General features: G+C 43.7%; 1 protein-coding gene across 3 annotated transcripts in view; it reads left to right on the plus strand.

Annotated features, from left to right (window-relative positions):
• Positions 1-14053, plus strand: part of LOC121554383 (regulator of G-protein signaling 12) — a 63862-nt gene that overhangs the window by 36890 nt on the left and 12919 nt on the right. For 2 of the 3 annotated variants that reach the window (XM_041867945.2, XM_045211976.1), the window contains exons 4-13: positions 3563-3584; positions 7788-7960; positions 8373-8465; positions 8679-8822; positions 9393-9566; positions 9916-10069; positions 10589-10689; positions 11095-11298; positions 11573-11646; positions 11786-11912. In XM_041867945.2, coding sequence (XP_041723879.2) covers positions 3563-3584; positions 7788-7960; positions 8373-8465; positions 8679-8822; positions 9393-9566; positions 9916-10069; positions 10589-10689; positions 11095-11298; positions 11573-11646; positions 11786-11912 — 1266 coding nt within the window. The remainder of the gene's footprint in view (positions 1-3562; positions 3585-7787; positions 7961-8372; positions 8466-8678; positions 8823-9392; positions 9567-9915; positions 10070-10588; positions 10690-11094; positions 11299-11572; positions 11647-11785; positions 11913-14053) is intronic. The other variant, XM_041867946.2, reaches the window with a different exon arrangement.

Below are 14053 nucleotides of genomic sequence, written 5' to 3' on the forward strand. Positions count from 1 at the left end.
AAGACTCAGCTGTTTTAGTCATTACTTTCCACAGTTGTGATTTGGGAGAGAAGAACTATGAAGGTTGTGAAGGCATTTCTCTCTCTGGCCATACTGTTGTGATCGACAGAGTTCATCTCTCTTAACCCGGTTCTGGTGACACGAGCATGCCTAAACAAGTCAAGAAGTGTGATGTGATTTGAATGTGTTGAATGTTTAGGACAAAGCCTCATCTGTGTTGGAAATGTATGCATAGCTTGTGCCTACCGTAGTGTATGTTAATAGTCTATTTTCTTTCTCTCTTAACCTGATTGTGCTTGTACAATGTCGCACCGGATATGTTCTTTACGTCCCCCATGGCTGTTATTCTCTTCACTTTATCTTTATATCTTCATCAGATATTGCCTACATTACTTCTGAGAAATCTGTGTATAATCTGTATGCCCACTGGAGCTCTCTACCAGCACCTAGGCTATATGAAAACAAACCTCAGAACTTCAGTAAATTACACTTTAACTGTGTCTTTTCCAAATGGTGGATCATTTAAAAATATATATATATTTCACCTTTTTTAACCAGGTAAGCCAGTTGAGAACAAGTTCTCATTTACAACTGCGACCTGGCCTAGATAAAGCAAAGCAGTGCGATAAAAACAACAACACAGTTACATATGGGCTAAAACAAAACATAAAGTCAAAAATACAACAGAAAATATATATACAGTGTGTGCAAATGTAGCAAGTTATGGAGGTAAGGCAATAAATAGGCTATAGTGCTAAATAATTACAATTAGTATTAACACTGGAATGATAGATGTGCAAGAGATGGTGTGCAAATAGAGATACTGGGGTGCAAATGAGCTAAATAAATAACAATATGGGGATGAGGTAGTTTGACCCACGGGTGATGGATCACAGCCTTCATGGATCACTAAAGCCTGGATTGTAGATAGAAACATAGCTTTGTCAATTTTGGAGTGTCAACATTTGTGAGAATTTGCAAGACCTTTGTTGGCTCACAATGCTGAAGAGGTTTGTGAACCTGAACCACTCTACTAATGATATGTTCAAGGCTTGTCCTGCCTAGTGCCACCCATGGATAGAGCTTGTCTGCGGGGCGTCACTGGAGGTGTGAACAGAGGAAGAGAGCAGAGCAGTTGAGACAACAGAAGTGGCAGCCATTACTTGATCTCTTCACAGAGCTGTACTGCTGTGGAAGCAATAACGAGCTGGAAAACACACTGAGGTGTGTGTGTGGTCTCAGTAACCCCTGTAGGCTGCTACACACTCACACACTCACACACTCACACACACACAGACACACACACACACACACTCCGTTTCGTTAATTACATTTTACATTTACGTCATTTAGCAGACGCTCTTATCCAGAGCGACTTACAATCAACAGAACTGTAACAACTTTAATAGGTGTGGCTAGAACTGTATTCTACATGATGTTAAAGGCAAGCTGACATGACTTGTGACGTGATCTGACATTTTCATTCATCAGAAATACTTCTCATATGACACATAGTAATTTAGGTGGGCAGGTATTAGGTTGGCTAACATCCGCAGTGTGTCATGATGAGATTTACTGTGACATGCTCTCCTATGAGTCGTCATGAATGAAAGATTGGTTGGGAAGGGAGTTCATCATCCTAGAGAACAGGATATGGCTGACATCTCAACTGTTTTACCACTAATGTAACACAACACAAGGCCTTGAAATGTCACGCTACTACTAGGTCTGTACAGGCTACTACTCTAGTGACTCCCCTGTATAATTTCATGGTTTCAGTAGGGACTTTTTACGAGTTCAGACATGCCAAGACGTATTTCATAGATGATGGCTGTCTAGTTTAGAATGAAACATGGTTACTGGAGACTACTGTGTATTTAAGGGTGGTGGTTTAGGTACTTTTAGACACCAGAGCTGCTACTACTACTGAAGCAACCGTCGTTTTGAGTGGGTGCTCTCTCAATTTTTTTCCTCTCTGTTTTCTATTGACCTCTTCATCTTCTCTCTCGTTGACTCCTGACAATGTGGTCTAGCCACCACAGAAGAGGTCCAGTCTGTATGGGGTTGGTTCAGCAGCCTTGTGGTTGTTGAAGGAAGACTAAATGTTGTGGTTCTTGTGACTGCCCCCTCTTTGCCTCTGTGAGAGGGGGAAAACCCCGATGCAACATTTACATGTGGTCACCATCACTCCCAAAATGGAATGGACCACAATGGGTGCACATGACCGTGATCCTTACCCTCCATTGTCAAACAACATTAGCCAGCAACTGGCTGACTGAGAATGGGCGGGTACAAAATATGTCTGGTCATATTCCTCAAGTTATTGATCAATGAGGAATGTAATTTTAGATGCTTAAATTACTTCTCCCAGCTGTGACCAATAGTAGATCAACAAAGATCTCTTGTTATCACTCCTTTAACTTAAAACATTGCTAATTAGGCCTATGCATAGCAATATATTAAAGCCATTTGATGTTATATTGATGACAACTTTTTAAATCTCTTCAAAGTCTCTAGATCTGATTATATTCCACAATATTGTTGAAATCCATTGAAATCCAAAAGCAGGGCTTCAATTATCTCAAGCATTTGCTGGAAGTGCCCTGTCTAGACATATATGCCAGCACATTCACAATTTTAAGTGGCTTCTCGAATGATTGTCGGCAATCTCTCTTTCTTAATGAATCCTCCAACACACTGATTTAAAGAGTGTTCTTGGAAAGAACGATGCTCCACTCATTTCCTTTGCGGCATGTGAAAATATTTTTTATTTTTTAGCTCTAAATCTTTATTTTATAGCCTAACTAAACTCATGTTAACAGGTTTCCCTGGCTTTCTGGCATTCTCCTTCCAGCAATGTCTTCTAATTCTGTTTGCCATGTGAATATATAAAATCAAGTCAGGCATTGGTTGTGTGAGAGCATTCCGCTAATAAATATGCCAGCTATGAAATACCAATACTTTGGTGAAATGCAATTGTTGAGTCTTTCCAAAGACGCTTGTTGGAATGACTGTTCACTCTGTGACCTATCGTCTTGTATAGATTTTTATAGCCCACTCAGCCCCTGAATTAGCATGTGAAAATTGGCCCATTAGTGCAAGCAACGGCTGCTTAAGTGGCTCCTCATAATTACTTCTGATCTGATCATGACACCAGCGAGAGGGATTGTGCTACTTCTTAGTCTTTGTGTGTGTGTGAAAGAGCAAAGAGAGAAAGAGAGTGTGTGTCTGTGTGTGTGTCTCTCTCTCTTTCTCTGAGTAGGTTCTTGTGTGTTCAAGACGTGAGTTGTAGGTGGTGAGTGTGTGTGGTGAGGGGCGGGCCACGATCCTGAGGTGTGAACAGCGGTGTGTGTGCAGAGGCTCTTGGTCCACCCACATCCCACATTAATGGCCCTGATTAGAGAACAGGGGGCCCTCCCCTTGCAGTAGCACATACACACATTCACACTGGTGGGATGTCTGGAGGGACACTGTTTCTCAGGCTCCAGTTGTTCCATGTCTCAGAGCAGGAGTAGGTCATGAGGGCAGCTTCTCACTCATCTCTCTCTTTGTTCTCTTTCAGTCGACTGCTTCCTCAGATGCTGGTGAGTACATTTATTTTTCTTTTCATTACACTCATTCTGACATTTAGCTGCTTTTTCTGTGATATCAAAACACAGCAAAGAGATTTGTTGCATGCACCTGTATGTACTAGCTGTAACTAACTGACAAAATGAGTGTTAAGTTGAGTTCAACTAAGAGTTCCAAAACAAGCACGGGCAAATGGGGCATTTTGTCCCTCCATACACTCTTAGAAAAAAGGGTTCCAAAAGGGTTCTGTGGCTGTCTCCATAGGAGAACCCTTTTTTTGTTCCAGGTAGAACCTTTTTTTGTTCCAGGTAGAACTATTTTGGGTTCCATGTAGGACCCTCTGTGGAAAGGGTTCTACATGGAACCCAAAAGGGTTCTACCTGGGACCAAAAGGGTTCTACCTGGAACTAAGAGTGGTTCTCCTATGGGGACTGCCGAAGAACCCTTTTTGGTTCTAGATAGCACCTTTTTTTCTAAGAGTGTAGACCTTTTTGTAGAACAATAATGGTCACTTTTGTGTGTATTTGTCTTGAATATGGCTTTCTCTTGTTTCCAGTTTTATCATTATTACGCTTTCCACAACACGCAACTCTGAGGTTATTGAATAAAACAGGCTCACAGAATATGATGTCAACCTATTTAATTTACGACTTTAACAAAAGGCGCTTGTGCGGGGGTTTTAGGATAGGGTTTGTGCTTTGGTGTTTGCTGTCTGTTCCCCCTTTCACAGACGTTTAATAATGTTTGCCGAATGCCACGGTCAATGGAGCTTCGGCGTTGCCACTGCTTACTGCCTTTTCTGAGGATGTGGTGCAGACACGCTATGCTATTTACCCTGAAAACCATCTCATTAACAAAGCAACACAGACCCCATATTTGCTCTCTGCTGGCAAACACAATATTCCCATCACCCAAATCTAATACAGCTAACTCCAAACCAAATATCTTGTCAACTCCAAACCAAATATAATGTTGCCAAGGTCAATTGGCAGAGTTGAAATAAAAATATAAACAAATGTCTGGGACAAATTGATTGCCATGATAGAAAATGGAATACGACTCTTGCGTCTTTAAATGGGAGATGGAATGGCCTGTAAAATCAGCTAGTTTTATGCCTTTACAACTCTGCTGGCACATGTACTGATTCAGCTGGGGGAATTGGCTAACAAAGGCATGAGATGCTATAGTTAGACTGCATGCCGAGGCATTACTCACAGCATTGTAAAGTAGTCAGTCACGAACAGTCATGATTTGGTGTCCAAGGTGTCATGTAATATTTGCAATAGCATTAAGAAACTTTGCTTGATAAACCTCAATTGAAACTACATCTATTTGTAATTCCTTGTAATTCCTCCTGTGCTTCTGCATGCTTATCAGTGATCAGATACCTCGGTGCTGGAGGCTATGGATTAATCTTAGATTATTCTCAGTGTAGTGTTTTCAGAAAACATACAGAGGCTATTCAAATTCCTCAATTTTGTTAGCATTGGCAGATGCTAACAAACCCTGCTGTCTTCCTTTTGTGTTTTTGCTATTGTGCTTTCTCTGATTGGTGGGACTTCCAGCCATGAAATTGCCATCTGGTGCCATGATAGCAAGTACTAACTGTGAGTCCTTAGAAGTACTTGTTTAAATTGGCCTAGTTGTCTAGATCCACAGCTCCGAAGCTATTCCCTTCTTTTTGGTGGTTGTAGAGATGTAGAGTCATAGCTTTGTTTCCCATCTTTTAGAATATAGTGATCATGTCTCCCCGTGTGTGTCCCTGAATTACTTCTCTGTTGTAGACGATGGTGGCAGGGTGCAGTATAATGGTGATGGGTTGCAGCACTATAAGGGCTGTTGTTGTCAGAACAGTCACTGTCACTAACCCCTTTTCCCCTAACCAATCAATCAATCAAATGTATTTATAAAGCCCTTTTTATATCAGCAGATGTCACAAAGTTCTTATACAGAAACCCAGCCTAAAACCCCAAACAGCAAGCAATGCAGATGTAGAAGCATGGTGGCTAGGAAAAACTCCCTAGAAAAGCAGGAACCTAGGAAGAAACCTAGAGAGGAACCAGGCTCAGAGGGGTGGCCAGTCCTCTTCTGGCTGTGCCCGGTGGAGATTATAAGAGTACATGGCCATTAAGTCCAGATTGTTTTTCGAGATGTTCAAACGTTCATAGATGACCAGCAGGGTCAAATAATAATCACAGTGCAACAGGTCAGCACCTCAGGAGTCAATGTCAGTTGGCTTTTCATAGCCGAGCATTCATAGGTCGAGAGAGCAGGTGCGAGAGGGAGAGGGAGGGAGAAGGTCGAAACAGCAGTTCCGGGAGAAGGTAGCACGTCCGTTGAACAGGTCAGAGTTCCATAGTCGCAGGCAGAACAGCAGAAACTGGATCAGCAGCACAACAAGGTGGACTGGGGATAGGGACAGCCAGGAGTCATCAGACCAGGTAGTCCTGAGGCATGGTCCTAGAGCTCAGGTCCTCCGGTAGGGGAAAGAGAGAGATGGGAGAATTACAGGGAGCATACTTAAGATCACACAGGACACCAGATAAGACAGGAGAATTATACCAGATAGGACAAACTGACTCTAGCCCTCCCGCACATAGACTATTGCAGCATAGATACTGGGGGGGTCGGGGAACACTGTGGCCCCGTCCGACGATACCCCCGGACAGAGCCAACCAGGCAGGATATAACCCCACCCACTTTGCCAAGACGTGATGCACCCCTCCTAGGGACAGCATGGGAGAGCACTAGCAAGCCAATGACTTAGCCCCCGTAATAGGTTCAGAGGCAGAGAATCCCAGTGGAGAGAGGGGAGTTGACCAGGCAGAGACAGCAAGGGTGGTTCGTCACTCCAATGCCTTACCGTTAACCTTCGCAGTAAAGACCTAAAGATTGCGTCTCTCAGATGGATTGGCAGACCATTCCATAAAAATGTAGCTCTATAGGAGAAGGCCCTTTCTCCAGCTTAGAAATTCTAGGAACAATAAGAAGGCCTGCGTCTTGTGACCGTAGCATACGTGTAAGTATATACGGCAGGACCAAATCAGAGAGATAGGCAGTAGCAAGTCCATGTAATGCTTTGTAGGTTAGCAGTAAAACCTTGAAATCAGGAAGTCAGAGGCTAGCACTGGAGTAATATGATATAATTTTCTGCTTCTAGACAAGATTCTAGCAGCCGTATTTAGCACTAGCTGAAGTTTATTTAGTGCCTTATCCGGGTAGCCAGAGAGTAGAGCATTGCAGTAGTCTGATCTTGAAGTGACAAAAGCAGGGATTGTTCTTTCTGTATCATTTTTAGACAACGTTTCTGATTTTTTGCAATGTTACGAAGATGGAAAAAAGTTGTTCTTGAAATATTTTTTATATGTTAATCACAGAGAGATCAGGGTCCAGAGTAATGTCAAGGTCCTTCAGTTTTATTTGAGTCTACTGTACAACCATCGAGATTAATTGTCTGATCAAACAGCAGATTTCTTTGTTTCTTGGGACCTAGAACTAGCATCTCTGTTTTGTCCGTGTTTAAAAGCAAAACATTTGCCCCATCCACTTCCTTATGTCTGAAACACATGCTTCCAGGATAGGCAATTTTGGAGCGTCACCATGTTTCATCAAAATGTACAGCTAGCTGTGTGTCGTCTGCATAGAAATTGACATTGTGTTTCCGGATGACCAAGAGGTAGCATATATAGTGAAAACAATAGTGGTCCTAAATAAAACAGAACCTTGAGGATTACCGAAACATAACATTGATTTCTCAGAAGACAAACCATCCACAGAGACAAACTGATATCTTTCTGACAGATAAGATCTAAACCAGGCAAGAACTTGTCCGCGTAGACCAATTAGGGTTTCCAATCTCTCCAGCAAAATGTGGTGATTGATGGTGTAAAAAGCGGCACTAAGGTCTAGGAGCACGAGGGCAGATGCAGAGCCTTGGTCTGATGCCATTAAAAGGACATTTACCACCGTCAAGAGTGCAGTCTCAGTACTATGATGGGGTCTAAAACCAGACTGGAGTTTTTTGTATACATTATATGTCTTCAGGAAGGCAGCTTCTTTTTTTAATGAGAGGAATGGGAAATTTGATATAGGCCAATTTGTTTTTTAAATGTTCCGGGTCAAGGTTTGGCTTTTTCAGGAGAGGATTTATTATTGCCACTTTTAGTGAGTTTGGAACACATCCTAACCACTTTTCTATCCCTTTTCTGTCTCTCCAGACTATGGTGGTGGTGTGCAGCTCCAGGGCTGCTGCAGCCAGAGCAGTCTGAATAGCAACAGCAGTCTGCCCGGCGCCGGCAGCCACACAAGGCTGTCAGAGCGCCGGGTGGCCAGCTGGGCCGCCTGCTTCGAGCGCCTGCTCCAGGACCCCATCGGCGTCCGCTACTTCTCAGTACGTACAGTAAAGAACACATTTTAGTTCACTGGGAGTTTTAGTTTAGTTATGGGATCTGAAATTCAACGAAATGAACAGTTCATTATCTCTCTCATTCTCCATTCGTTAGATGAAATCAATACTTGTCTACCTCAGATGTCCAAATGTGTTCTGTGGAATAGAATTAGCAGTACACTACAACTAATCAACAACTGGGGAATTGAGTTTTAGTTTGCATGTTACGAAATGTTACAGTTAACTCTCGTTCTCCATTCTGTTGGATTAAATCGATACGAAGCTAACTAGACATTAAAACATTATCTTCTGTGGAATAGAAGCAATAGTTAACTATATAGCCAATCAACACTGGACCAGAACACTCTCCAGGCTTATTGCAGGTGTGATAAAGCTGTGGCTTGTGTCTCGGCAGGAATTCCTCAAAAAGGAATTCAGTGAGGAGAATATCTTGTTCTGGCAGGCCTGTGAATACTTCAGTCAGGTACCTGCAACGGACAAAAAGCAGGTAAGCTTATTCCCCTTACTCAAGACCAAACAATACTTTCCTATCTAGTCCAGTTCAGAAGTCCATATAGGTTTTAGATGTCATGGACTGGATAGAAAAAGCCCTCCATTGTGAGGGTTGATCATGGCTTAAAGTTAAAAACCATTCCCCTTTATACCATTGGGTTATGTCATGGTTGTGTGTGTTTATAAAACCTCTTCCTCTCCTCCCCAGCTATCCCAGAGGGCGGGGGAGATTTACAACAGCTTCCTGTCCAGTAAGGCCACCACGCCGGTCAACATCGACAGTCAGGCCCAACTGGCCGACGATGTACTCACCTCCCCATGTCCAAACATGTTCAAGGCTCAGCAGTTACAGGTGAGAGGACCAACTGCCTACTAAATGTTATGTTATACCCTAACCGTAACCCCTAACACTAAACCTAAACCCAAGCCTAAAATAACCTTTTTCCTTGAGGGGACCGGCGAAATGTTCCCAGTTGTCAGAATTTTCCTTGTTTTAGGAATTCTGGTCCCCACAAGGATAGTAAATCCAAAAACACACACACACACACAGCTAGGAGCAGCACAGTGTCAACTGCAGTGCAGCGCTGCTGGAACATTGTTATGATTCAGTGCTATGTGTGAATGTTCTTTTACTGTTATGCCATCATTTATTTTTCCAGTACACAAGTTTTAATGCCCAGTGTCCTTTTTTCAACCATCTGCCTGTTTCCAAAAGGGCTGTTGTGCGTTAGGGCCAAACACAAACTAGCATATACCCCCCCCACACACACACACACACACTCTCAGGCCTGTACATTGTTGTTGTAGGTCTGTACAATGTTGATACAAATGTGACCGAATCATAGCTGTTACAACACCTGTCATAACCGTTTGTGACCCTTCATAAGACCAGACCCTTTTCTCTCCCCATTTTTTTCTGAAGATCTTCAACCTGATGAAGTTCGACAGCTACTCCAGGTTCCTGAAGTCTGGCCTGTACCAGGAGTGCATGCTGGCCGAAGTGGAGGGACGACCATTACCCGACCCTTACCAGATCCCCTGTAGCCCCGCTCCATCCAAGCACAGTGCCAGCTCCGGCCACTCCACGCCGAATAAGGTACCCACCACTTAACAGCCAAAAGGGTATCTGCTATTGTCTTAGTAACCACCTTAGCTGTTTGTGTAACTCGCCTGTGGGATGCACATTTTGTGTTGTAGCCAGTATAGGTGTTTGTTAATCTTCAAAACATCAGGGTCGTATTCACAAGGTACCAAACGGAAGAAAACTGAGCAAAATTGGGAGGGACTACCTGAACTCGTCCAATAAGAAACTCTAGTTTTCCATTAGAAAACATTTTTCGCTGCTAAATAATTTCCATAGCCAAACGGTTTTCTACGGTATGCACTAATGTATCGACCCAGGTGTTAGACAGGTTGTTTGAACTGGGTGTTTTGTGGTCCAATAGGAGGCCAAGAATCAGAAGTCAGGGAGGTCACTGAACGAGGACCCCGGAGAAGAGCACGATGAGCATAAGAAACGGGGCATCTTCTTCTCTTGGTCCCGGAACCGGAGCTTCGGGAAGGGACCCAAGAAAAAGGACATCGGAGAAATCAACCTCGGTGAGCAACTCTCAGTCATAGAATGAGTCACAAGGAGTTAATCCCCCCCGTGAGGGAACTTCTTGTGTATGGTTTCAATATAGACATTCTGTCATGCATTATGGTGGTAGATCTTTGGTCAGGCAATACACTGCACTGCATCGTGTGCTTTACATTTGTTACGATGAAAGATGAACTTCTAAAGCTGCTTTTAAATGTTGTTTTGAGCTTCATCTGATTTATGTCAATGGCGATGTTATGCAATTGTTTTCCTTTCATGCAAGGATATTAAGTGTGTTTTATGTGTAGTTGAGGTGTGATGATACATGGATTGTTGGTGTATTTTCTATGTAGTTGTGATGTGAGTCGTATCTTAACTGTGGCGATGTTATGCAATTATTTTCAGTTGATGCATGGATAGCAGCTTGAGGTTTATGTGTAGTTGTGGTGTGATGATGCATGGATATTAATTGTGTTTTCTGTGTATATGTGAAATGAGTTGTATCCTAACTGTGGCCTCCCTGTCCTTCCTCTGTTGAGGAGACTCCTGGGGCAGCAACGGTCGGAGGGAATCACAGGGCTCCTTGTCCTCGGGTGCTAGTCTGGAGCTTGCCACTTCCTGTTCAGCGGGCAAGACCGAGGTAAGATCCTGCTGCACGGCCAGGCTAGGTCACCATGGCAACACTGAACCAAGATAGCTCTGTAGTAGAAGCATCAGTTATACAGATCATGACTCTGTTAGTTTTGTGGCATTTTTGCAGAAATTCCGCCTGACAAGGGATTTGGGTATACCGTTGTATGGATGGTTACAGGTGTTATACTATATAATACATGAGTTGAAGGGGGTTCATTTCAAGGTTCAGATGTTCAATTTAGATTTTATTATCCCATAGGGAAATTTGGTTTGCAGGCAGAACGAACATCAAACACTACATACAAAACATAGAGACACTGTTGTGGTTGCAGTTTTAGCTCTTGGTCTTTTCTCTTGCTTCCATTGAGTTCTATCATCTCTGACTATGGTTTGACATGGTATTCCCGTGCAGGGGGACAATCGTCACTCGGTGCCGGTATGGGAGAGGGTAAGGGAGTGCTCCTCCAAGGTCTGCAGCATGACCCTGCCGGACGGCTCGTGCTCCTCTGTGACCCTGCGGCCGGGGGCCACCATCAGGGAGGTTCTCCGGGACCTCTGTCAGAGCCTCCGCATCAACATGGCTGCCGTAGACCTCTTCCTGGTGGGAGGAGAGAAGGTGAGGGAAACTCACGATGGTTCCTAGCACAGTAACTGTTTCCCTTACTGTGCATCTCAATGTGGATTTAGAGTGAAATAATGCATGTAATGCAGATTCATTGATGTATTAAGTGGTTAGTTCCCGCTGGGGCCACCCATCCGTTAAAATGAATGCACACATGTTTGAAAGTCACTTTGGATAAAAGCGTCTGCTTAATGGCATATATTATTGTTTTAGTAAGGCATCACTTCTGGCTTTGTGAGTAGGTTTTCATGTTTTTTATTATTTTTAGCCTTTGGTGCTGGACCAAGACTGCATGACCCTCAGCGCACGGGACCTCAGAATGGAAAAGCGCACCCTATTCAGGTAAAAGATACATCTGTACCTCCCTATATCTTTATGTCTCTATATCTCTCTCTATTTCTTCCTCCCAGTAGAATCTGAAAAAAATCATACAATCGTGTTACAGAAAGTATCTGCATATTTATTTTCCCTCTATTTTTAGGTTGGACCTGGTACCCATTAATCGCTCCGTGGGCTTGAAGGCCAAACCCACCAAACCCGTCACCGAAGTCCTCCGTCCCGTCGTGGCGAAATACGGCCTACACCTCAAAGATCTGGTGGCCAAAATAGTACGTTGGTGACTGGCTGGGTCGCCTCAATGTTTTCTGTTTGCAGCTGTGTGTCCAACCAAACCCAGCTCTTCTGTAGAGCATGTAAAAGATGACAATGTCACTGGGTGGAGTCTCATTGGCTTGGAAGGGGGAAGGAACCGCATCCTCTTCAAATGTTACTGGGTAGTTGGCTCATTCTGACTCAAACGGCCTCTGAAGATGCAAAGAGAGAGGGCTATAATTATGAATGACGACACTCCTAAAACATGCAGTTAGTTGGTTTATTTCGGTCCTGTGGTGGTTTTCCAAGCATTACCATAGTATTACACAGTAAGCTGAAAGCCACATTCTAAATGGAGCGAAGGCTTCCATATCTTACATGGTTAATGATAGTACACAGAAGTTGTGACGATACGCTAAAGTAGCAACTTGTCTATCTGGCATGTCAATATGGCATCATGGTCATGCGAAGAAATCGATGGGAAACATGCTAATAGGCTAAAATGCTTGCAAACGAACATGCTAAAACACAGGAGCGTCATGCACCCCAAAAATCTGAGGGGGCACAAAGTACGTCAGGATGGCTGGGGGGTAGTCCGGAGGGGGCCTCCGTACACCTGAAACAGCTTTTTCCTGCAATCTAGAGCCATAATCATTATGCTTAATTCTATGTCAAAAATATGTATATTTTTCTGCATATCTAATTATACCTCTTGAGCTGTCTCTATCATCCTGACTGGTGGTTCTTCTGGGTAAAAAATATGAGTCTTATTCAGTACATTTAGTTATTGCTTGCTTTTCTAAAGTCTACCAACCTTGCCAGCTAAGATAGTTAGACAAGCTAGCTACTCTAACTTGATTGATAGCCTGAAATGGCTTCTTGGTAGCTAGTTATGAGGTTGGGACATTGTCAACCTATCTGGGCTAGCTAAAGCCAACTCCATAAAATTGCTAAGTGGCTAGTAGTATTATAGAGAAAAAAGAATAAGAACAAAAATATACACTACATGACCAAACGTATGTGGACACCTGCTCGTCGAACATCTCATTCCAAAATCATGGGCATTAATATGGAGTTGGTCCACCCTTTGCTGTTATAACAGCCTTCACTCTTCTGGGAAGGCTTTCCACTAGATGTTGGAACATTGCTGCGGGGACTTGCTTCTATTCAGCCACAAGAGCATAGTGAGGTTGGTCACTGATGTTGGGCGATTAGGCCTGGCTCGCAGTGGGCGTTCCAATTCATCCCAAAGGTGTTTGATGGGGTTGAGGTCAGGGCTCTGTGCAGGCCAGTCAAGTTCTTCCACACCGATCTCGACACACCATTTATTATTATGTATGGACCTCGCTTTATGCACAGGGGCATTGTCATGCTGAAACAGGAAAGGGCCTTCCACAAACTGTTGCCACAAAATTGGAAGCACAGAATCGTCTAGATTGTATGCTGTAGTGGTAAGATTTTCCTTCTCTGGAACTAAGGAGCCTAGCCCGAACCATGAAAAACAGCCCCATACCATTATTCTTCCTCCACCAAACTTTACAGATTGGCACTATACTATAGGTAGCGTTCTCCTGGCATCCGCCAAACCCAGATTTGTCCATCGGACTGCCAGATTGTGAAGCATGATACATCACTCCAGAGAACGCGTTTCCACTGCTCCAGAGTCCAATGGCGGCAAGCTTTACACCACTCCAGCCAACGCTTGGTACTGCGCATGGTGATCTTAGGCTTGTGTGTGGCTGGTCGGCCATGGAAACACATTTCATGACGCTACCGACGAACAGTTATTGTGCTGACGTTGCTTCCAGAGGCAGTTTGGAACTCGGTAGTGAGTGTTGCAACCGAGGACAGACGATTTTTACATGCTACGCGCTTCAGCACTCGGCAGTCCCGTTCTGTGAGCTTGTGTGGCCTACCACTTCGTGACTGAGCCGTTGTTGCTCCTAGACGTTTCCACTTCACAATAACAGCAATTACAGTTGACCAGGGCATACCTAGCAGGGCAGAAATTTGACAAACTGACTTGTTGGAAAGGTGGCGTCCTATGACGGTGCCAAGTTGAAAGTCACTGAGCTCTTCAGTAAGGCCATTCTACTGCCAATGTTTGTCTATGGAGATTGCATGGCTGTGTGCTCAATTGTATACACCTGTCAGCAAT

This window comes from Coregonus clupeaformis, chromosome 39 (assembly GCF_020615455.1).
Source record: "Coregonus clupeaformis isolate EN_2021a chromosome 39, ASM2061545v1, whole genome shotgun sequence".
NCBI lineage: Eukaryota > Metazoa > Chordata > Actinopteri > Salmoniformes > Salmonidae > Coregonus > Coregonus clupeaformis.